Here is a 22,639-nt window from a genome sequence, read left to right as displayed (position 1 = left end):
GTCACTGAACTGTGCATGTAGAAATTTTTGAAATGGTGTATCTTTGGCTATGTATATTTTCACCAAAAAAAAAAAAAAAAAGGTCGAGAAGGGAGAGGGTTGACATGTTGTGGGGTTGTTAACCAATGTCATAAAACAATACGTGTACTACTGTTTCATGAGAAACTATTTTTTCTGTAAGCCTTCACCTGAAGTAAAATAAAAAATAAATTTAAAAAAAAATCTTGGCATCATCTTTAACTCTTCTTTTAATTTCACATCTGTGATGGTTAAGATTGTATGTCATCTTGGCTAGGCCATGATTCTCAGTGTTTTGGCAGTTGTATAATGTTGTGATTACTTCCCTTTTGAAATTTGATACGTGATCAACCCCATGATGGAATCTGCTGAGGGATACCAGTAGAGGAGGGACCTGTGGCGTCTCACCACCACCTCAGCCTTCATCTCTCTGCCTTCCACCAGCTACTTCCTTCCTGCTTGCCTTGCCAAGGTTTTTTGGCCTGTTCTGGATGCAGCAGCTGCCTCTTGTTGTCTCACCTCCAGTTCTTCAGACTTTAGTTAGCAGCTTACCGGTTGATCTTGGGATTCATCGATCTTCACAGCCTGCGAGCAAGAGTCCTGCTCCCCATCCTGTTGATCTTTTGTTTGCCAGCCCCTGCAGCTAACTGAATCAGGAGAAACCTTGCAGTCTTGCCTGTGGATCTTGGAATTCATCAACCTTCCAGCCTGTGAGCAGGAGCCCTGCTCTCTGACCTGCCAATCTTGGGTTCGCCAGATTCTGTGGCTGCGTGAATTGGGAGAGGCCTCTACCCTGATTCACAGACTTGGTACATTCTAGCCTCTACAATCACATGAGCTGTTTCCTTGATATAAATCTCTCTATATAAATATTTATACGCTTTACTGGTTTTGCTTTGCTAGAGAACCCAGCCTAAGACAATATCCCACATCCAATCAGATTAGCCAATTCTTTTGGCTGAACTTTAAAATGATATCTGGTTTCTAATCTCTTCTTCTTACTACCTATTTCTATTATCAAGACATCACTTGCCAAGAGTATTGCAGTAGAATTCTATCTGATCTTGGTGCTTCACTCCTTGCCCTCTTTTTTTTTCTCCTTCTTCTTTATTTTATTGTATTTTTGGTGAAAGTTTACACAGCAAATTAGGTTCCCATTTAACAATTTCTATAGATATTGTTTGGTGACATTGGTTACACTCTTCACAATGTGTCAGCATTCTCATCCATTCTGGTTGTTCTGTTTCCATTAATCTAGCTTCCCTGTCCCCCCTTACCTTCTTGTCATTGCTTTAGGGTAAATATTGACCATTTGGTCTCATAAAACCAAAAAAGAAAAAAAAAAAATCCAAACCTACTGCTGTCAAGTCATAGCAACCCCATAGGACAGAGTAGAACTGCCCCTTAGGATTTCCAAGGCTGTAAATATTTAAGGAAGCGGACTGCCACATCTTTCCCTGTAAAGCTGCTGTTGGATTCGAACTGCTAATCTGCCAATCTTTTGGTTAGCAGCTGAGCACTTAAACACTGTGCCACCAGGGCACTGTCATATGGTCTCATATACATGATTATTTAAAGGAGCACAGTACTCATGGGTGATACTGTTTATTTTATGAACCAATCTATTATTTGGCTGAAAGCTGACCTCTGGTAGTGGCTTCATTTCCAAGTTTAAAGGGTATCTCAGGGCAATAGTCTCCAGGGATCATTTAGTCTATCTGTCCAATGAGTTTGGCCTTTTTTTTAGGAATTTCAGGTTTGTTCTACATTTTTTTCCCCATCCTATCCCTGACCATCTATCGCGTCCTTCATTAGAATAGTTGATAGTGGTAGCTGGGCACCGTCTAGTTCTTCTGGTCTCAGGATAGATGAAGCTGTGGTTCATGTGGGCTATTCATCCTGTAGGCTAGTTTCTTCTTTGAGTCTTTGGTTTCCTTTTTCCTCTTTTGCTCCAGACAAATACAGACCAATAGTTGTATCTTAGATGGTCACACAACTTGCCCTCTTATAGTCAGTACAACTGGGAGGAAGATTCTGTTATATCTTAATTTAATTTGGTGTCTCCTCTACATAAAACCTAACGCTGTCCTTCTCTTTGACTCAGAGTAAAAGCTGAAGTCATTACAATGGTCCACTAAATTCCTTTTCCCTTTATGTCTTCACCTCCTATTACTCTCCTCCTAACTTAATCCATTCCAGCTACACTGGCCTCTTTGCTCTTTCTTAAACATTTATGCACGATTCCAACTTAGGGCATTTGCACTTACTTTTTCTGGAATGTTCTTTCCCCCAGATAACCATTTGATTTGCTTTTTCATTTCCTTTAAATTGTTTCCCAAGTGTCACCATCTCATTGAGAACTTCCATAACCACATTACTTTAAACTGTTACCCTCCCTTTCCCCAACCCTTCCAATATTCCCTCTCTGCTTTAGATTTTATCTATAGGGTTTATCTCCATTTAATATACTATATATTTAGCACATTTATTTTGTTTATTGTCTGTAGTCTCCATCTAGAAAGGTAGTTAGTGGATTACCATTAATGGGTTAGTGGATTTTTGTCTGTTTTATTCATGGCTGCTTTCCTGCACAATTCCAGGGGCACAGTTCACATGATCGCAGAAAATACTTGACCAGTCTTAGATTCCTTTTTATGTATTATTTTTTATATAATATTTTATTGTGTTTTAGGTGAAAGTTTACACGGCAAATTAGGTTCACATTTGACAGTATCTACACAAGTTGTTCAGCAACGTTAGTTATATATTTCACAATGTGTCAACTTTCTCATTAATTGCATTCTGGTTGTTCTGTTTCCAGTACTCTAGTTTCCCTGCACCTCCCTCCCCCTTGTGTTCTTATGTTTGCTTTGGAGTACTTGTTGACTTTTGGGTCTCATATAGATGTTTTTTTAAACGAAGCCCCGTACTCACGGGTAATATCTTTTATTTTGTGTGCCAATCTGTTATTTTGTTAAAACGTGACCTCAGGGAAAAGCCTTAGATTCTTAAAGCTATTATCAGAATGAATGAAAAACTGTTGTCTAGCCTGTGGAGTAATATAGTACATTAATTATTGTATACGTAGATGGAGATCAAAACAGAAATAAAAAGTATTTATACAATACGATACTCTCTTAAAAAAAGAAGAAAGAAAAACCAAAAGACAAAACAAACAAACAAAAAACAAACGTCAGACTCTTTCTCTGGGAAAGAAAAAAAGACTGGAGAAGAGCATATCAAATTACTAAAAGTTTTTGCTTTTGGGTAGTAAGACTCATATTTCTTTATTATTTCTACTTTCTATTTTTCTTTCTTAAGTAATAAGTTTTAATTTTATAATGAGGAAAAAGAAATATTGCAGTCAAAAATAGGCATCAAAAAAAGAAAGTTTTCTGTCTTTGCTGTTTTTGAGCTTACTTAGAAAGCTTGTAATCCACTCGCATCTCCCAGATAATATTCTCTGCTACCCCGTACTCTTGACCCCGATGTCAGTTTGTCTCAGATCACTTACAAGCTGTTGGATTTTCTCTACTGTCAAGCAGCAGTGATAGGTACTTGAGGAAAAGCCCAGCATTCATGCAAACGGGAAACTGACAAAAATGATTAAAAACAAAAAAGGCTCCTTTGAGAAAACAACATCCCTGGTCCAGGTCAATTTAGTTAAAAAATACTTGTCGAGTTTTCAAAAACTTCAGCTTTTCCTAATAGGTGTGTTTATGTGTGGGTGTGTGTTTGCACACACTCTCTTTTTGGTGGTGGCAGGGAAATCAATGCAAACAAATATTTAATGACATAAAATCACTGAAATATTTTTCATTTAAAAGCAAATGAAGCAAGGTTAAGGTTTAGCTAAGAACTCTCTCCAGAATTTCACATAACAAAGAAATACAACCAAGGCTTCACTTTAGAAGCACTTACCCTCTTGAGCTAATATTCCTTGCTAAATAGAAGGCTGTTCTTTAAAACAGAATTTGTTTTGTATCAATGACTATTGTTGGGGGTAATTTAAAAATAAAAGAGAATGACAAGAAAGGGGTTATTTACCAAGGAAATAACGAGAAAATCGTCTGCTGACTTCCTTTCCTTAAGCTCCCTTCCCACCCTACCAAAGGGGAAAAGTCCAGAACCCCAAGATAAAACCATAACATTGGATACAGGGTAAGTAGGCAGCAATGTAATCTGTCTATTAAAGTCCTGGATATGTGTCTACTGGAAAATTTTTAGAATAGGATTGGTCCTGAGAGAAGACACCGCCCACTGGTTTTCAACCTAGACTGTGCGCTGGAATCATTTTGAATGCTTAAGCCTGGAGCACTCCGCTCAGAGATTCCGATTCCCCTGATCTCGGGTAGAGCCCCGGAATCAGATGATTCAAAATCTCCCCCAAGTGATTCTAATATGCTGCTAAGAATAAGAAAACTGGGCTGGTCCAAGCCTTTCATTTTACAGCGGGTTGAGGTTTCCATAGCTCACGTGGCTGATCAGTGACAGAACTCCAGGACCTGTACTAGATATTAAGTTTCGTTTCTCTTTCCACTTAACATTTTTCACACGGCTTGGACCCAGGGCAGGGTCTTTCTTATTTCATAATTCCTTTAGTCTATAAGGTAGCTATGAGTCAGAATCGACTCGACGGCAACGGGTTTGGTTTTTTTTTTTTTTTTTTTTTGGTTTAGCCTGTCAGGAGCCTGGTGGTGCAGTGGTTAAGAGCTATGGCTGCTAACCAAAAGGTTGGCAGTTCAAATCCACCAGCCCCTCCTTGGAAACACTATGGGGCAGTTCTACTCTGTCCTGTCGGGTCGCTATCAATCAGAATCTACTCCACTGCACTAGGTTTTTAACACTTCTTGGGCCTGGGCGCTACCCATAGAAACCTAAATTCTGTAGGAACAGAGTAGGGATTCTGATACATCTGCTTAATGTAAGGGGATTTTAAATCAAACTGCAATATTTGTCCCTCACCCATCATGCTAATGCCTGAGTCTCCATCATTACAGCTGCGTCCTTTATTTACAGTCATGGGCTCTCAATATGAACTTTGCCCAGGGAGAGGTCACACTTAAGGATTTATCAATTATTGATAACTCAAGATAACAAGTGAATGAGTTTCATCTTCTTACTTTCTTAAGAGCTAGGTGTTTTTTTTTTTTTTTAATTGTTGTGCTTTAAGTGAAAGTTTACAATTCAAGTTAGTCTCTCATACAAAAATTTACACATACACAGTTTTGTGACCCTACTTGCTCTCCCCATACTGTGACAGCGCACTCCTCCTTTCCATCCCGGATTTCCTTTGTCCATTCAACCAGCTCCTCATCCTCTCTGCCTTCTCATCTCACCTCCGGACAGGAGCTGCCCATTTAGTCTCGTCTATCTACTTGAGCTAAGAAGCACACTTTTCACAAATATCATTTTATGTCCCATAGTCCAGTCTAATCTTTGTCTGAAGAGTTGGCCTCGGGAATGGTTTTAGTTTTGGGCTAACAGAGAGCCCAGGGGCCACGTCTTCCAGGGTCCCTCCAGTCTCAATCAAACCGTTAAGTCTGGTCTTTTTACTAGAATTTGAACTGTGTACCCCACTTTTCTCCTGCTCCATCAGGGACTCTCTGTTGTGTTCCCTGTCAGGGTCAGGGTGGTCCTGGTGATAGCCAGCCACCATCTAGTTCTTTTGGTCTCAGGCTGATGAAGTCTCTGGTTTATGTGGCCCTTTCTGTCTCTTGGGCTAATACTTTCCTTGTGTCTTTGGTATTCTTCATTCTCCTTTACTCCAGGTGGGTTGGGACCAATTGATGCATCTTAGATGGCCACTTTAAGAGCTAGTTTTGATAATAAGTATTGCAAAAACACTCATGGATTTCTAACCTGCTCTTTTCTACCCTGTGGGCAACGTAGCCACCTTAAGTTTGCACAGTGACTTACAGGTAACAAAATACTTTCTGTCCTATTTTATCTTTGTCATTCATTGTGTCATGTTCCCTTTCCATGGATAAGAAAAGTAACTTCTCCTGGCATCCTCCTGCATCACAAGCTTTGATGGTGTTCAGATTGACAGAAATAGGACATTCTAATGGGCAGAGCCTTCCAAATACTTGATAGATGGCCTAGAGGCAACAACAGCTCTTTCCCAGGAACACACAGTGAGTCAGATTCTATCCCAAGCCACCTCCTATTCCAAGCATGGCAATCTAGAAATAAATGATTGAAAACAAGCTAAAAACTTTTTTTATTAACAAAAATTTATTGAAAAAGAACAATGCTTTATACAAATTCCCATTACAAAAACAAAAACAAAAACAAAATTATCTTTTGGTCTGTTTCCAGGTGTGTAGCAGAGTATAAAGGTCCCTGGATGGTGCTACGGTTAATGTGCTTGGCTGCTAACCAAAAGGTTAGTGGGTCGAGTCTACCCAGAGGCACTTCAAAAGAAAGACTTAGTAATCTACTTCCAAAACATTAGCCATTGACAATCCTATGGAGCAGTTCTACTCTGACACACATGGCGTCACCATGAGTCGGAATTGACTTGACAGCAACTACTTGGTTAGCAGAGTATCAAAATAACAAAATTTAATAAATTCTGGTGTAACAATTCTGTTGGTCATTCTAGACTCTAGATTTTGCTGTAGATTTTAGCAACTGGCTCCCATGTGCATTAGCATTCACTCATCATCAGGATCTAATTACATGGCAACAACTCTGAATTATGTCTTCTAGTAGCACAGGGAAACCCTGGTGGCATAGTGGTTAAGTGCTATGGCTGCTAACCAAAGGGTTGGCAGTTTGAATCCGCCAGGTGCTCCTTGGAAACTCTACAGGGCACTTCTACTCTTTCCTATAGGCTCACTATGCGTCGGGATTGACTTGAAGGCAACGGGTTTGGTTTTGGGTTAGTAGCACAGACTCTCAGTTTTAGAAGACACACTGTGATTTGCTAGGTTCAAGACCTCATGTGATACAGATCTTTGGATAATTTTCCCAAGGTGGTTTGACTATAAAGTACTGCTCCCAAACTAACTATCCTAACCAGCTAATAGCAGCAGCTCTGAGGGCACCACTTAGCAGACAGGACCTTAAATATCCTTGGAAGTAATTACAATTCAATCATGTTGGCATTGCCAACATTTATGTTTTTGTTTTACCCATTCAATCTGCATATTAATATTATGGTTAAGGCAAGAAACTTATTTCCTAAAATCTCTTTCTTCAGTCATTTGAAAAGTAACTTTAAAATCTGTGTACTTGAATTCCTCAGTGTTTACCTAGTCTAGTACTTTTCACCTTACAAAACCATATTTAATATATGCCATCTCTCCGGATTCTCACAACAGCCCTCTGAGGTAGGCAGGGCAGGAATCAGCAGCCCTTTTTTTTTTTTTTTTTTTTAAGATTAATGAAGCAACAGATTTAGGGCAGCCAGCTGTCTTGCCCATACTCAGACAGTAATTGATAGCACCAAAACTCAAATCCAGGTCTCTAGACACCAAAGCCAACACCTTTTCCATTATCTCATCTTGCTCAAGTGAAGTAGCATTTTCCACAGACTATAAAATTCAGAACAAGTATTAAAATTGAACAGATCAACACATGCCAGTCACAGCTGAAGTAAAGAAAATGGACTCTTCTAGAAAGGAAAATGGTCAGTGCTGTGAAGGCATTTGTGTAGGTTATGTTCACTGACTTTTAAAAAGCCAATTGAGCAAATAAAACACTAATTAGGCATGTTTCATGCTCAAAGAATGACAGTAATATCAAATAATTAATACTCACATCACCTCTACCTGCTGAATAAGTATTATTATCTCCATCTGACAGATGAGAAAAGAGGTAGAAGATTAAATGACTTGTTTACAGCTACAGACAGAATATTTGTCACCAGGTTATCTCTCCAGAAAGTCTACCACTTCATTCAGACAAACAGACCACACCTCTCTGGGAGCAGAGGTAAACTATATAATAACTATATTTGGAAACTCCAATACAGTTGAGGAGAGAGGAGGAACAAGGTCCTTTATGGGAATATACAACAGCAAATAAGTAGCTTAAAAATTTAACCTGTAAAATTGTGTGTTACAACACTGGAGAAAGCAGAGCAAAGCTACTCAATGGGACAAATATTTTCAAAGCAAACAAGAGTGTTAAAGGTCAGAGTACAGGGATCATGTGGGAAAGTCAACAGAAATATATCACTCTGGTCATGCAGAAAGATGTGAAAGATATGCCCCCAAAGCTCTAATTTCTAAGGTTCTTTTTGACTTTAGGAATTAAAATATAGGCCTTATAAAATGTGTTCTCAGATTTGGGGCTTAGAGACCAATCTACTAAAGAAGCAAATAAGGGCCTGGAGAATGACCTACTAAAGAGGAAGCAAATGCTACAAGTTCATGGCCAAAAAAAAACAGATAAAAAGGGCACACATGAAAAATGTAAGGAATTCATACTTGGTAGAGGAGATTAGGTCTTATGTCGATGACACTAAAGGCTGATGAGGGAGGGTAAATGATATTTGGCCCATTAGATGATAGATGTAGACATACGAAAAGAAGAAAAATACAAAAATTAACTCTTATCTAATCAGTATGGAATTAAATATACATTTTTTTCTTTTTTAGCAGAATTTTAAGTATGCTGGTGCAAACATAATGAGAGGAAGTTTTTCACCACCTGAATTTTTTTTCTAGAAAAACATGTATATTTACATATCTATATATATTTAAGGAGCATCCTCTGCCCCTATTCGAGTAGTATTACTCAGTGGGACCCAGTCATAAAAATGGAAATGTCTTCCCTCCTGTGTTGGGGCAAGAAGATAAAATAAAACTAAACCATTTTTAGCAAATGGCTATTGAAAAAAATACTTTTTTTGGATTATTATTTTTTGTTTGTTTGTTTTTGTAATACCAAAGTTCAGACTACAACAGTCAAAAGTCTAAGGTCTTAAGGCTGATGATCAGACTTCAGTGTCCATTTTCTGTTTGTTCCAACAGGACTCTTTCCTTTTCTGTGTCACACATAGTCTTTCCCACTGGAGGGTGTAGGTTTTGGATAGGGACGTGGTGTTGGGTAAGAGGCTGTTTTTTGGGGACAGGAGCAGCAGAGTAGGGCACCTCCCAGAAGGCAGAGAGAAGCCGCAGCCCAGCCAGTGAAGAGAGCCTGACCAAATTCATACCTAAAAAGAAAAGGCAACACATTTGTTTAATCAATGAATTACTGGCAGTTCTTCTAACACAATTAAGGAAGGAAATCAATATCATACTTGTACTTATTTCCTTGGAAAATAACTCCCATCGTCCCTTGAAAGTACTTTAACACACGTACACAAGAATGTTTACACTGTAATTGTTGACACTTTAGTAGATCATACAATATGACGTGCAATACCAGGTTAAGAATGCAAGTATTTCCAAAGACTTTTCCATGTGACTTGTAAAGTAAGTTTAGATATTTTGGAAGATGAATTTGGACCATGGTTCCTAGTCTAAAGCTTAGTACGTTATACTACCACCAAGTAGCAACCACAGTCTAAAAGAAATTGCCACAAATTGCAAAAGTGGTTATTAGAGTTTTTAATAGTTGATCACAAGTAGCCATATAAACTCAAATCCCAAATTACTGTTTTGTCAAAAAGACTTCGAAGCAGTCCATGAACTGTTCTGGATTAATCTGATCTAGGTGAATATATTCACCTAGACTTTTGGGGGTGAGTTATCCAGGAATGACTGTGGACAATGAAGCTGGAGAAGGACTGGATCTAAAGTAGAAGGTCTAGATTCCAATGCAAAATTCACCTGCTGCTGTTGCTGCTGGTAACTTCACTTCTCAACCTCAGTTTGTTCTTCTGTCATAGCAAGATAATTCCATTTGCCTCAATGGACTGCTTTCAGGATCCCATGAGACAATGTAAATAATAATTGTACAATGCCTAGCAATTTATAAAGTGCCGTCACACGCATTACTGGTATTATTACTCCAGTAAAATTTTAGCCCATTGACCTCCAGCACTTTCTGTCTCTAGGTTCTATGTCTTCTGGGATGGGCTCCAACACAAGCATTGCAGTATGTGTTCTTCTCTATGTGGGTGATTATATTATATAAAAAGCAACACAACTTATCTCTCCAAGCACTGGGATTTTTCATCCATTCATCCTAGCACTTAATGCACCATAATTACATCTTAAAGTTCTGACTCTAAATGTAGCTTATTAGTCTTTAAAGATGTGAAGACAATGGGCTAAAGAGCCTCACTCCTGGTCAAAGAGTGTGGTTACCTGTTAGTCAAGAATCAGGTCTTCAACTTCCATAACTTGTACTATTAAGAAAGGTGGCCTTTGAAAAGTCAATTTTATAGCTGTGATGGAACACAACATTTCAAAGTAGTATCTCCATTCTCTTTTAAGCGTTAAAAAGCAAAGATGTCCTTTAAGGACTAAGGTGTGCCTGACCCAAGCCATGTGTTTTCAATTGCCTCATATGCATGTGAAAGCTGGACAATGAATATGGAAGCTGGAAGAATTGATGCCTTTGAATTACGGTGTTAATGAAGAACATTGAATATACCATGGACTGCCAGAAAAAAGAACAAATCTGTCTTGGGAGAAGTACAGCCAGAATGCTCATCAGAAATAAGAATGGCAAGACTTCCTCTCATGTACTTTGGACATGTTATCAGGAGGGATCAGTCCCTGGAGAAGGACATCATGCTTGGTAAAGTAGAGGGTCAGTGAAATAGAGGAAGACCCTCTATGAGATGGATTGATACAGTGGCTGCAACAATAGGCTCAAGCATAATAACAATTGTGAGGATGGCACAGGACCGGGGAGTGTTTTTCTCTGTTGTACCTGGGGTTACTATGAGTTGGAACCAACTTGACGGCACCTAACAACAACATCTCCACTTACTAAAATTATACTGTAGTCTTAGATGTAAAATTAAACTTTTGGGAATGAAGTATTATTCACTAACCTCTACAGCAGGAGCCCTGGTGGCTCAGTGGTTAAGTGTTTGGCTGGTAACCAAAAGGTTAGCAGTTCAAATCCACCAGCCACTCCTTGGAAACCCTATGGGACAGTTCTACTTTGTCCTATAGGGTCACTATGAGACAGAATCAACTCAATGGCAATGGGCTGTACAACAGTGGTACTATTTTTTCAATTAGTCAGAAGCTATGTGTTAGTTGTAAATAATCATAATTAGGTATTATAAGCATCAGAATACTCTTTAAGGAGGAAAGTTCAAACACAATAACATCTTTATTAATATTTTTAAAAAGAAAAAAAAGGCTCAGCATAGAATTGGAAAGTATGGTGCTTGGAACTTTCTACTTTGAAGTAGTTTGTTATCAATCCAGGGTGTTAAAGCAATTATCAAACTCATTTTAACATGAGTCACAGGCCAGTCAAATTGTTTGCAAGTTTGACATAAAATGCCATACAATTCTTGAAAGCAAATCTGGAAAGCCACAGCACCAGCTGGACTTTGCAGGATATAAAAGGGATATTTTCTCAAAGAATAAACAATTTTACGCATGAATAGCATTACCTGGCGTTGACTGGGGTCATTGGGTTATAGAAGTCTTGAACAATTCTATTGCCGTACCATGCCGTGGCAATTAAAACAGCCAGACCTACAGAAATTCAAAACAAAAGACTGTTAATTACTATGGAACACTGAACAAAAATATACAGTCCATTAAGCCTGAAAGTGATAAGAATTAAATTTCATCAGTAGTTCTGGAATTTTATTCTAATATTAGAGAGAATGGAGGTTCAGACATGACTTAGTCCAAGTCTTCTGGTAAGACAGACAAAAATACTAGGTCCGAGTTAGGCGGAGTTTACATCCTTCATGTCATCTTATTGCCGTCGAGTCGATTCTGACTCATAGTGACCCTACAGTACCTATAAAACTGCCCCGTAGGGTTTCTAAGGAGCGACTGGTGGATTCGAACTGTCAACCTTTTGATTAGCAGATGAATGTTTAACCACTGCCCACCAGGGCTCCTAGACTATTACAGGGTGTCCTATTTAACATAAGCCTTATTCTAAGGCTTTAAAATGGAGCTGTCCATGTCTTCTGACTCTTATCAGACTCATCATTCAAGACTTGAATAAAGGAACAAATTTATATTTTCTGTGGTAAATATAACCTCATTCTTCTTTCAAGGCCTGTCTGTTACTTTCCTTCCTAACTCATTGGACCTGCCTTCCTACAATTTCAACATTCCACCTCCATGCTGACCGACCTGTTCCTTCACACATCTATGAGGCCCTCATGTTTATTCTGGAATCAGTTCTGCCCACCTGGATGTTGTCCTCATTTTTCTCCAATAATTCCAATCCCATACTTTCCTCACGGATATCTGTGATTTATACATTCTTTATGTTTTCTCTCAGTATGCCCCATCGCCTCTTCTCTCAAGTGAGTCTGTACCACAGAAATTGATACTAAATTCTGAATTACATAGAATAGTTCCTTAGTGTTTGCTAGCTAGAAATCATCTCTTTTCACTTGGGAGCCTGGTTCCAACAAACCAGTTGGCACCTGAAACCTCAATGAATCAACCTACCTATTGTGAGCACAGATCTCAAATTTTCATTGGCTCCTTTGTTTGAGAAATTAAAAGCCAATTTGATTTAAGGTTCATGTATTCAGATATTAAAGGGACTGAAATAAATCAACTCAAGTGCAAAAAAATCCAAAATAATCTAAGGAAACCGAAAGCTAGATCTCAAAGCATGCCAGGGCCGAGTAACAGGTGAAAGGGGGACAGGTCCTGTCTTACCTGCAATAAGAAATATCACACCCCCAATGACAGCCATCCTCATCTTCTGCACCTCATCGTCTTCCATGCACTTCATACACTTCATGCCCATGGTGGCCACGAAGATTGCTATCAGTCCTAGCAGGATGCCAATCACCATCAAGGCCCGGGTTGCTTGCAAAGTGCCTGACAAAAAACATTTTAGAACATTTAAAAACCATCATGCCTAGATAGACAAGAGAAGGGCGGTCGAAGTAGCCAACGAAATATATTCCAATGTTGCGTGGATGAAAGAAAACTGAACTAGGATCCGGGAGACCCCAGTTCTAACCACATTTCTGTCTGTAACTCACATGGAGACCTAGGCCAATCAAGTGACTTAAATCCATCAAAACATAGTTTCTTCTAGAAAAACAAAAGCCTGGGGTGGGTAATGAATAAGAGGCTCTCCAGCTCTAACATTTTGCTTTCAACCTAAATTCAAAATCGACCAGAAAAGTAATTAATGTTCTAGTTGAATAGGTTTAGCTGAACTAATACCTCTTTAATCCTTACTAGTAAGGTATTCTAATTCAGAAATAACTATCATATGTATTATCCTAATGTTAAATCATTTATCATTAAAATGGTTTATAATGTATTTTGGTGTCAGTCAGCAGCTCTATACCCCATTCATCAAGTTTCTGAAAAACTGGGTGAATTTAGAAATGGATTTTTCATAGATTCTCATTGCTGGATAAACATCATTTGTCTCTCCAGTGAATAGAGGGAAATATGAGAACGATTTTAGAAAAAAAAGAAAAACACCTTTGAGATATTACTTGGGAACATGGTGGTAGGTTCTTATTGAGAGACATCAAGAGTTTTTTAAACTATCTTATTGTAAAATAGCTGATAATATAATTCAAGGTAGTACCTCCCAGGAACCCACTAATTTTCCAGTTTTCTCTTAATGTCTTTTGTATGATCAATAGACAGGGTCTAATCTGAGAGATTAAATCAGAATGTTTCTTATAGAGTAAAAATGTGACAACATAATTGTGGCATAGGTGTACAGACTAGGAAAAAAGGAGGTGAAGCTAAACTTTATCATGGTTTACTATTGGAGAGAAGAGTTTTTTTTTTTTTATTCTAGATTTATTCCTTTTAAATAAAGATCGTTATCTCAATGACAGTGCTAACATGAGACAAGCATTTTTGCATATATAAATATTAATTACACTGTAACAAACCATGGTGTCTTGGGTAAGTCACTAAATAGTCTCTGAGATCAAGGTTCTGTTATGCAAAAATTGAAAATGAGAGTGATGCTATCTTGAACCAGGGACTTGGAACAATTGACTCCTGGATGGTCTTCAAAAGTGGCTGAGACGATGGACAGGTTTTATATCCCAATTTCTAATTTAAACAGATGCTCAGTCTTAGAATCTGCAGGGTTGAGAACCTAGGTTCCCAACCAATGGAAACTAAAGATTTCTAAAGCATCATGAAATTTTAATTTTCTGATATTTCCATCCTTGTCATAACCAGACCATGTATGACAAAATTACAGTAGCGTCTTTCTAAAAAGTATCAAAGACATTTTTATAGCAATTTAGAGATATTTTGTAAGCCAAGATAAATTTTTACTTGATTTAATTAAAAAACAAAATAGAGACCCTCCCCTGACAATATGCATTAGCTCTGAAACTCATTAGCCATCAAAACTCTTCCTAAGTGTGCTAGGGCACAGACACACCAAGCACATGCTTATCTCAGGAAGTCAAGGTGGTAAAGACTTCCTGAGATAATAAACCATGAGTTTACTGGGAACTGAAGATGCTTATAAGAGTATTACAAAACTTCTTCTTGGAATCACAAACCGTAGTGTGGCAAGAAGAGGTAATTACTAAGGACTCCATTGTGAAGCAATCCCCTGATTTTTGATTTTCCAGTAGCTTTTGCAAAGACAATTATTACTTACATGGAAAATGAAAAAAAAAAACAAAAAAACCTAAAGCTCTTATACGTAACACAGATTTCCAATTTGGTCCTAAGATTCCACTCAGAAGGAAAATAGGCAGAAGAATGCTGGAAGGAGAGATGCTGAAAGTAACAAAGATGACCCCTGGGCCTGGAAGATAGGGTGACCAACCCTACCAATTTGCATAGGATTGTCCTGGCTTTAAACCTGAAAGTCCTGCATCCGAGAAAACCCCTCAATCCTGGGCACACTGGGATGGTTGGTTATCCTTCTGGAGGATGACGGAATGTGGAAAGTAAAAGGAGGTGGGTTTAGTGAGATGAGCAGAAGGCATACATCATGCAGGCCTTTGCAAACTAGGGTAAGGGGTTTGGCTATTATTCTAAGGGTAATCAGAAGTCATTAAAGGTCTTAAGGAAGAGGTGACATAATTTTTCGCCTCAGTATATACAGAGCCCAAGGAGCCTTGGTGGTGCAAACAGTGAAGCACACAGCTAACTGAAAGGTTGGTGGTTGGAACTCACCCAGTGGCTCCACGAGAGAAAGACTTGGTGAAAGACATGGCAATCTGCTGCTATAAAGATTACAGCCAAAAAACCCTATGAGGTGGTTCTCCTCTGCCCCATGGGGTCACTGGGAGTAGGGATCGACTCCATGGTACCTAACAACAACAACATACACAGTATCTTTCCTATAATAGCCCTTCAAATCTCAACAGCCTCTTACACCACTCAGCCACCTCCATTCTGTTTTCTCATAAATATCTACTTTTTCAACTCTTTATTATTCACTTGTGTTGCTTTCTTCTCATCTCTCTCCAAGTTTTCCACCTTGCTTGAGTTGAACCTGGCTTATTTAATAATCATCATGATCTTTACTTCAGTGCAAACAGCAAGCCACCAGCACAGCAGGTCTGAGCACTTGGATCCGAGGGTACTTTTCACAAGGAGTCTCCTGTGCATGCGTCTCATGAGTCAGGCTTGTCCAAAACCACCGACCCACCAGGCAAGGAGCACGCATGTATCACCTACTCCAGGCCTCTACCGTACCCACTGGGAATTATTTGATATTCACATTCTTCATCTCTTAAGTATTTTTCCCTTAAATGCTCAAAGAAAACACATGTGATTTGTGCTACGCCCATTTTACTCTTCCCACTTCTCTTGCAAACAAAGTTTCTCCAAGTCAGGAGGGAGCCGATATTTTGTTACATATTTGCTAATTACCCTACCTTGGTTCATTGCTTTATAAAACAATGTATTGTTTGTACAGTGCAAAAAAAAAAGGAGAAGGGAAGAAACTTGGGAATCATATAAACCATACAGAGCAAGGGGAGAGCACCATTAATTTACAAAATGCCCTTGTGCTTCACAATACTAGATTGACAAATGCAAAATCTCATTTCATTTCATCGGAGACATGTGAACCAACCCTTAACTATACTGATTTGTGGGGAAAAATGTAAGAAAAAAAAGGCTGAGATTCCTAACAGTATGAAAACTCATTAGCCAGGCACACATGATGATGGATTACAAGTCAAAATAAGCAAGTGTTACATTATAAGCTGTAAGAGCTTTTTGTGCAGATAGAATCTAAATTGCAGTTTTTAGCTGGAATCAGATGAATCCTTCAAATTAAAGTCTTTTAGAAGCCTTTAAAGTCAGAGGTTTAAAATATGTAGTTGTGAGCTCCCCGATGGCGTGGGCCAGATATGGGTTCATATTTCCATGCAAAGCACTCAGCACGGTACCTGGCAAGTCACATGGATCCAACGAGTCTGTGTTCAATGAATTTGAATTAGAACATTTATCCTTTAAAAATTGTACTAATATAACAGGTAAAGATACTTGCTCCCCTGTGTTTATCTGCATCATTGATACACTACTGAGAAACTCCTTGCTAGAGAGTTTTTGCATATATAAATATTAATTACATTACAACAAACCACGGTATCTTGGGTAAGCCACTAAATATTCTGTGAATGCTAAAATCTTGCTACAGAAAGCCAGGCTTATCTTAAAACAAAACAAAACTCACTGCCGTTGAGTGGATTCCAACTTATAGAGACTTTATAAGACAGAGTAGAACTGCCCCCGAGGGTTTCCAAGGAGCGGCTGATAGATTCGAACTGCTGACCTTTTGGTTGGCAGCTGTAGTCTTAATCACGCGCCATCAGGGCTCCGGATTTAGTTTAGATCACTAGAAGTCAAAAACTCATGCTGGCAGGAAAAATTTGTACTTCTCGCTTAACTCGATCTATTTTTTAAATTATGTACCCAGTGAGCTCCTGAGATGAAGTTTTCCTCAAGTTGAGTGATGGCCAGCAGGGGGGAAGAGTTGAGAGTTGTTTGAACGATATAAAATAGTATTTTGGACCAGAAGGATATAGTATAACTTTGCGTTATTAATGCTGAGCTGGTCTGATTGGATGTAATTTAGGAGTAAAGACGTCCGTTTCACTGAAGCTCCTAGGGACCTGCAATTGTAGATCTCTCTCCAACAGACAGCTATCCCTACAACTAAAGTTGTCTACAGAGAATCTGGCTAGCAAACAGTCCGAATGTTACACTATTGTTTTTCATCATTATTCAGCAGTAAACAGAGAAGGCAGTCTTTTAATTACACTTAGCTAGACTGATAATCTTGAGATTAAAGACCCCCTGAGGAGTTCTCGCCACTTTCCAACTAAAAGTATAATTAAAAAAATACTTACAAAGATCTTTACTTATAAAACAAGACATGAGTTAGAAGTTACTGATCTACTACAGTTAGGTTAATCAACATTAGCGTAGAAAGACAAGCAGAGACAAGTATATGGGACTTTTTTTTTTCCCTGAAGCTTTAAAGTCTTACCGCTCAAGTCAGTAGCCCAAGCTAAGCCCATCCCGTTGCTGTCGAGTCGATTTCGACTCATAGCGAATTAACAGGACAGAACAGAACGGCTCCATTGGGTTTCCAAGGAGCAGCTGGAAGAACTGCAGACCTTTTGGTGAGCAGCCCAGCAGCCGTAGCAGTTAACCACTGCACCACCAGGGCTCTGCTCAAGCAGAAGAATATCTTGTAAATATCTGTCATTGTCGACACTTTTCACTGATCATATTATAACTCTATATACTGCATACCATAAACAAAACAGATTTCAGTTATATCTGTATCTTCACATAGAAACTCTTTGCCTCAGCAGTTATGTAATAAATATTAGGTGAATAAATGAACTGACTATTGGGTGACTAGGACAGAAAGCTCTCTTCTCCCCCACAATTAAATGAGCTTACCACACACTGTCATAGAACTACACCTCCATAACTACACTTATTAAATCTTTCACTTTTACCAAAGTTCAACATTTCTCAACAGTCCTCATTGTTAGCGTTTCCCATTTTATTAGTGCATTAACTGGTGGCCATTGGGTGTGACCTCAGAACACAAGTACGGTCAGTAATTGAAGTAGTCTGGGATAGGGGGACACTTTTTAAGATATCCTGAAACAGTTTCGCTACCTACCTTTTCCTGTTTGTTTGTTTCTTAGAGCACTTGTCTCATGATTAAATTTACGTCTCTGCATTGCCTCCATCTCATCTGTTCATCACTCTAAATAAAGAAACCTAAGTTTCGCCACTTGTCCCTTCTTCTACGATCACTGCAGTTGGTAACAAAGAATTCCAGTCCTGGAAGTGGCCTTAGAAATCATCTGTGCTGCATCCTAGGACCAAGAATAGGGCTAGGCTCACATTTGTTGAATGGATGAATGAACCATGGATTCACCTCTCCATTCCTCCCACTCTGCCCTATTTCATAAGCGGGGAGATTACAGCCCAGATAGATCTTATCTCTATACACACAGCTAGTTAGTGCCAAACCAGGTTAAGGACTGAGATCTGATCTCAACCCTCCATTTTGGTTTCAACTTCTATTCTTCCAAGAGTCAGAATGAACCAAAGGCCGTTTGAGAACCCTCAGTTCAGCAGGAGTAGTGCAGTCTGGGGCACCGTAAGTGGGTGTCCTTCTCTCTGCTTGCTTATGATTCACAGGTTGTCCAAGTCAGTGATTTTGCCTCCCTGATTGTGCCTGACATCACGGTGAGAGTACTGAGAAACCTCACTGACAACCAGTACTCATTAAGCACACCTACACACATGTGGATTCATGCAGAGCTAGTTGAACAGGCTAGAGGAGCTTATAAACAAATTCCAGAATCTCAGGGTTAGGTGAGACTTGGAGAATCTAGCCTAACCTCCCATTTGTCTGGTGCTTGGATCTTCCACACAACATTCCTACAAAATGGTTACTCATTCCCTGCTTGAATAACTCCCACCATGCAGGCTCTGAGGGCAGTCCAATCTTTGGACAGCCCTGGCTACGAAACTCAAGCAACAAGAAGCAATTAACCAAGCACACAAAGTAGGCGTTAACTTCTCAAAAAATGGAGAACTGGATCAAAACAAAGAAAGGTGCACGTGTTAATCAGGAAGAGTCTGCCGCAACTGAATCTGGCAGCTTCCACTGCATATGTTCTGACTTTCAATGGTAAGAACATCGACGCTCAGTAAACATCACATACTTCAGATGAACAGAACTGCAGCCACAGACGCAGTGTAATATTTGTTTTCCCAAGAAGTTTCTCAGTTACTTTTTCATAAACTGTTTTGCAAGAATCATCTAAAGTCTCACTGTATCTTATTCCCATACTGCTTCAGCATACCATATCCCTTTAGATACTTTGTGAAGGTTATGTGCTTTTTACAGCTGATAGTCGCTAGAACAGGGGAATGAGGGATTTGTAATCTGTCCGTTATAAAGGCTTGACAAGTCCCTGTATCTGGACTCCAAGACACCAAGTGGGCTCCAGTGGCAAAGAGAGCTAGACAGAACTTCAGGAAGTTTGAGGCCAAGATTTTCACCTAAAAGCACTTCTTGAAATGCAACCTTTTACAAGGAACACTACATATATTTACAGACAGCCCTTGCCATGTCTAGATGTCACAGAATTATACCAAAACCAGCCAATAAAGCCCCACCCCTGGTGTCTACATCAGGTGGGTGTGAGAACCACTGCCCAGGTGAGGGGACGGAGACAGGTTCTCTGGGGTTCATCCAAAGGCCCCCCTGAGTCACTGACACGTTAGGGGAGAGAACCTGTGACTCAAAGCTCCCTCTTCTGGGAATCAGTTTTGAGAGAAAGGCCTCAGACCCACCTTGGATAAACTCTGGCTTAACCAAAACAAAAAGAGGAATCTGATCTGGAGAAAATGGGGGGAAAAAAAAAAATCAAACCCATCAGCAAGAAGTCTCCAAACAGGTATATATGTGTGGGGAGGGGGAGGGAAACTATAGCTCTTCTACCGTCACTTTAAAAACTGTAATAAATGTATAATTAGGAACAAATGAAAATAAAACATCGTGTGGAGGGAAGACGTGTTCGAGCATTTACAACATAGATAAATCAGATTCTGCTGAGTCATTAAAGGAAGCTAAAGGAAAACCCATCTAAACATGTTGAAAGTAAACAGTTTTGATCAAAGAAATAAAATTGACCATGAGACTTCTCCAGAATTCCCTTAGAAACTTCTCCATCTGCCAATCCCTCAACATAGTACCCAAAATGTACACAGTCTCTGACACCATCCATGGGGAAATTCAATGAGTAGTTCCCAATCGTTCATGTTAGGAGAGTAAATATAACACAGAAGGGCGATAATTACTAAAATTATAGGTTAGTTTTTGGTATAAAGGAGTCCTAGTATGGAAACTTTGAAAAGCTGAAATGACAGCACTCAGTCCTCACATACGGAGTGATCCAAATCCACAGGTGTTTAGACAGGTTCAGAACATATGTATTATATATCTGGAAACTATAGGGCTTTTTGCAAAACCACATGTACTATTAAAACGTGCTCCTCAGTAAGAAGTGGACAAAGCCACCAACGCAACCTTGAGCAATGACAATGTCGTTTTACTTTTTGGACCAGTTTAACGGCTCCCATCACCTTTAGCACCAAAGGGGGCTGCTGGGCTGGCAGGGGCAGGAGGGTGTGTTGCTTGTTTATATGGGCAAAGACCGAGGGAGCTGTTTAAGTCAGTTAAAAAGAGCACAACAGACATCCAGTGCCTGACGACTGATGTGATTTCTTAAGATACTCCAGCCATAGTCATACCTAATTAAGTGGGAATTCCATGACTTTCTTGACACGGCACTCAAAAATTTTATTTAAAAAAAGTTGGTGGGGGGGGGGATACTATGGTCCTTGTCTACCCCATCCTTAGAAATATGACAGTCTACATCATCCTTTCCCACTTGACAGAGGTAAGAAGAGGACATCCATCACATAGGAAGTCCTTCATGGAGGACAGAAACTTGGAGAAGCACGCCTGTCCTCACCTCTGACGACCTTCCTCCCCTCCCCCAGCTGACCTCTGCTTTCATCACTTGTGTCTATTTCGCCGTATTTGTCTTCAACACCTTCATCAATCCTTTCATCTTCTGATTGGGAAGGTATTTAGAACCTTTCTTTCTTGTCATACTTTTCCACCTGCTACCAATCGTCTCTTTCTAAAATAACAACCCAGCCTGCCTCTTCTGAAAATGCCCAGCTTGAAAGCTCAACCCTTTGGGGGAATCTCCGGAGGCTTCTTCAAGGAACAAAGTCTTGAGAGAGGATGCAAAGGGACCTCCTCAGCCTTACTGGATCTTAGAAATCAGAAGGAGGATCAAAATAATAAATCACAAGCGGAAGGAGAAGACACTAAGATGGGAATTCCAAGCAGAATGTGACTTTTACTATGAAAAGTCATAGTAAACATAAAAAAAAAAAAACATCTAAGACTTTGGGATTATCTATTTAATTTTACAAACTTGAGAGTCCAAACTATTCAAGGCATCCCTTTTTTTTAAATTCCAACCCTACCACTCTTCAATTTATACACCATGTTAGAATGCATGTAAACTGAATTTAATTAAGCTAAGAGCTTAAACCGAAGTTCGTCCTCCATCCTCTCGATCCCTGGCCCCACCCTTATGGGCATTTAAGATGCAACCGCACTTAGAGCGGGAAAACGGAACTAGAGTTCAGGCCTGAGCAGCCCTTCTCCCAAACCACGGTCCTGTCCACTTCCTCACAAGGCACATGATCAGACTACCTGATCAACTGACCACTGATAATCACATAATCACACAGCAGAATCAGCCACTAGGACGGAACGGGGCCATGGGGCTTGGGGTCTTCGGGCCGCGCGGTGAGTGGGGTGGGGAAGGCACTTACTGGGCAGGTTGAGCAAAGAGTCAAAGACTTTGCACTGGATCTGCCCAGTGCTCTGCGACACGCAGGACATCCACAGCCCCTCGTAGATGGCCTGAGCGGTCACGATGTTGTCGCCGGCGTAGGAGTAAATCTTCCACTGGGGCAGCGCGGTGCTGACGATGGCGCCAATCCAGCCCAGGAAGGCCAGAATGAAGCCCAGCAGCTGCAGCCCCGCGTTGGCCATGGCTCGCTCGGCGCCGGCGCTGGCGCAGGAGGCAGGTGCAGAAGGCGGCGAGTTTGCAAGTGTGCACCCGGGCTCCGACGGTGGCGGGACCGCGCCGGGGAGCAGCTATTACGCAGATCCCTGCTTTCCGCCCCGCCGCTGGGGAGGCTCCGCGTCTGGGTCGAGCCGAGGTCCGGGCGGGCGCTGGAGTCGGGATGCTCCTGCTCTCAGACTCCAGGACTGAGACGCCCAAGTGCGGGCTCCGCAATTTAAAGCAGCCACGCCCCCGGCCCGGCCCGGCCTCCGCGCAGCGCCCCCTGGCGGGGTCCTGGCGGCTCGCGGGAAGGGTGAGGCCCCTGGGCCCTTGGCGGGTCCTCCTGCCCGCGGTGTGGGAACAACGCTTCCCCGGACTAGACACGGAGGGCTCCCGCGCTCTCTC

General features: G+C 40.4%; 1 protein-coding gene across 1 annotated transcript; it reads right to left on the bottom strand.

Annotated features, from left to right (window-relative positions):
* Nucleotides 1–7,379: 7,379 nt before the first annotated feature.
* Nucleotides 7,380–22,420, bottom strand: CLDN1 (claudin 1). The gene is made up of 4 exons (XM_004382231.2): nt 21,999–22,420; nt 12,798–12,962; nt 11,555–11,639; nt 7,380–9,184 (listed from the first exon to the last, which is right to left on the bottom strand). Exons 1-4 carry the CDS (start codon nt 22,219–22,221, stop codon nt 9,022–9,024), a joined length of 636 nt encoding a protein of 211 aa, XP_004382288.1. The 5' UTR covers nt 22,222–22,420; the 3' UTR covers nt 7,380–9,021.
* Nucleotides 22,421–22,639: the final 219 nt, after the last annotated feature.

This window comes from Trichechus manatus, unplaced genomic scaffold, assembly GCF_000243295.1.
Source record: "Trichechus manatus latirostris isolate Lorelei unplaced genomic scaffold, TriManLat1.0 scaffold00092, whole genome shotgun sequence".
In the NCBI taxonomy this organism is placed as follows: Eukaryota; Metazoa; Chordata; class Mammalia; order Sirenia; family Trichechidae; genus Trichechus; species Trichechus manatus.
This window is presented reverse-complemented; position numbering and strand designations above follow the sequence as displayed.

What these genes read in the sequence shown, in the direction of transcription:
- CLDN1 (XM_004382231.2), bottom strand. Translation starts at nt 22,221, where the DNA reads ATGGCCAACGCGGGGCTGCAGCTGCTGGGCTTCATTCTGGCCTTCCTG. An exon ending in CTCTTTGCTCAACCTGCCCA is followed by an intron (nt 12,963 to 21,998) that starts GTAAGTGCCTTC and finishes GTTTTTTGTCAG; the next exon opens with GCACTTTGCAAGCAACCCGG. An exon ending in TGTGATATTTCTTATTGCAG is followed by an intron (nt 11,640 to 12,797) that starts GTAAGACAGGAC and finishes GAATTTCTGTAG; the next exon opens with GTCTGGCTGTTTTAATTGCC.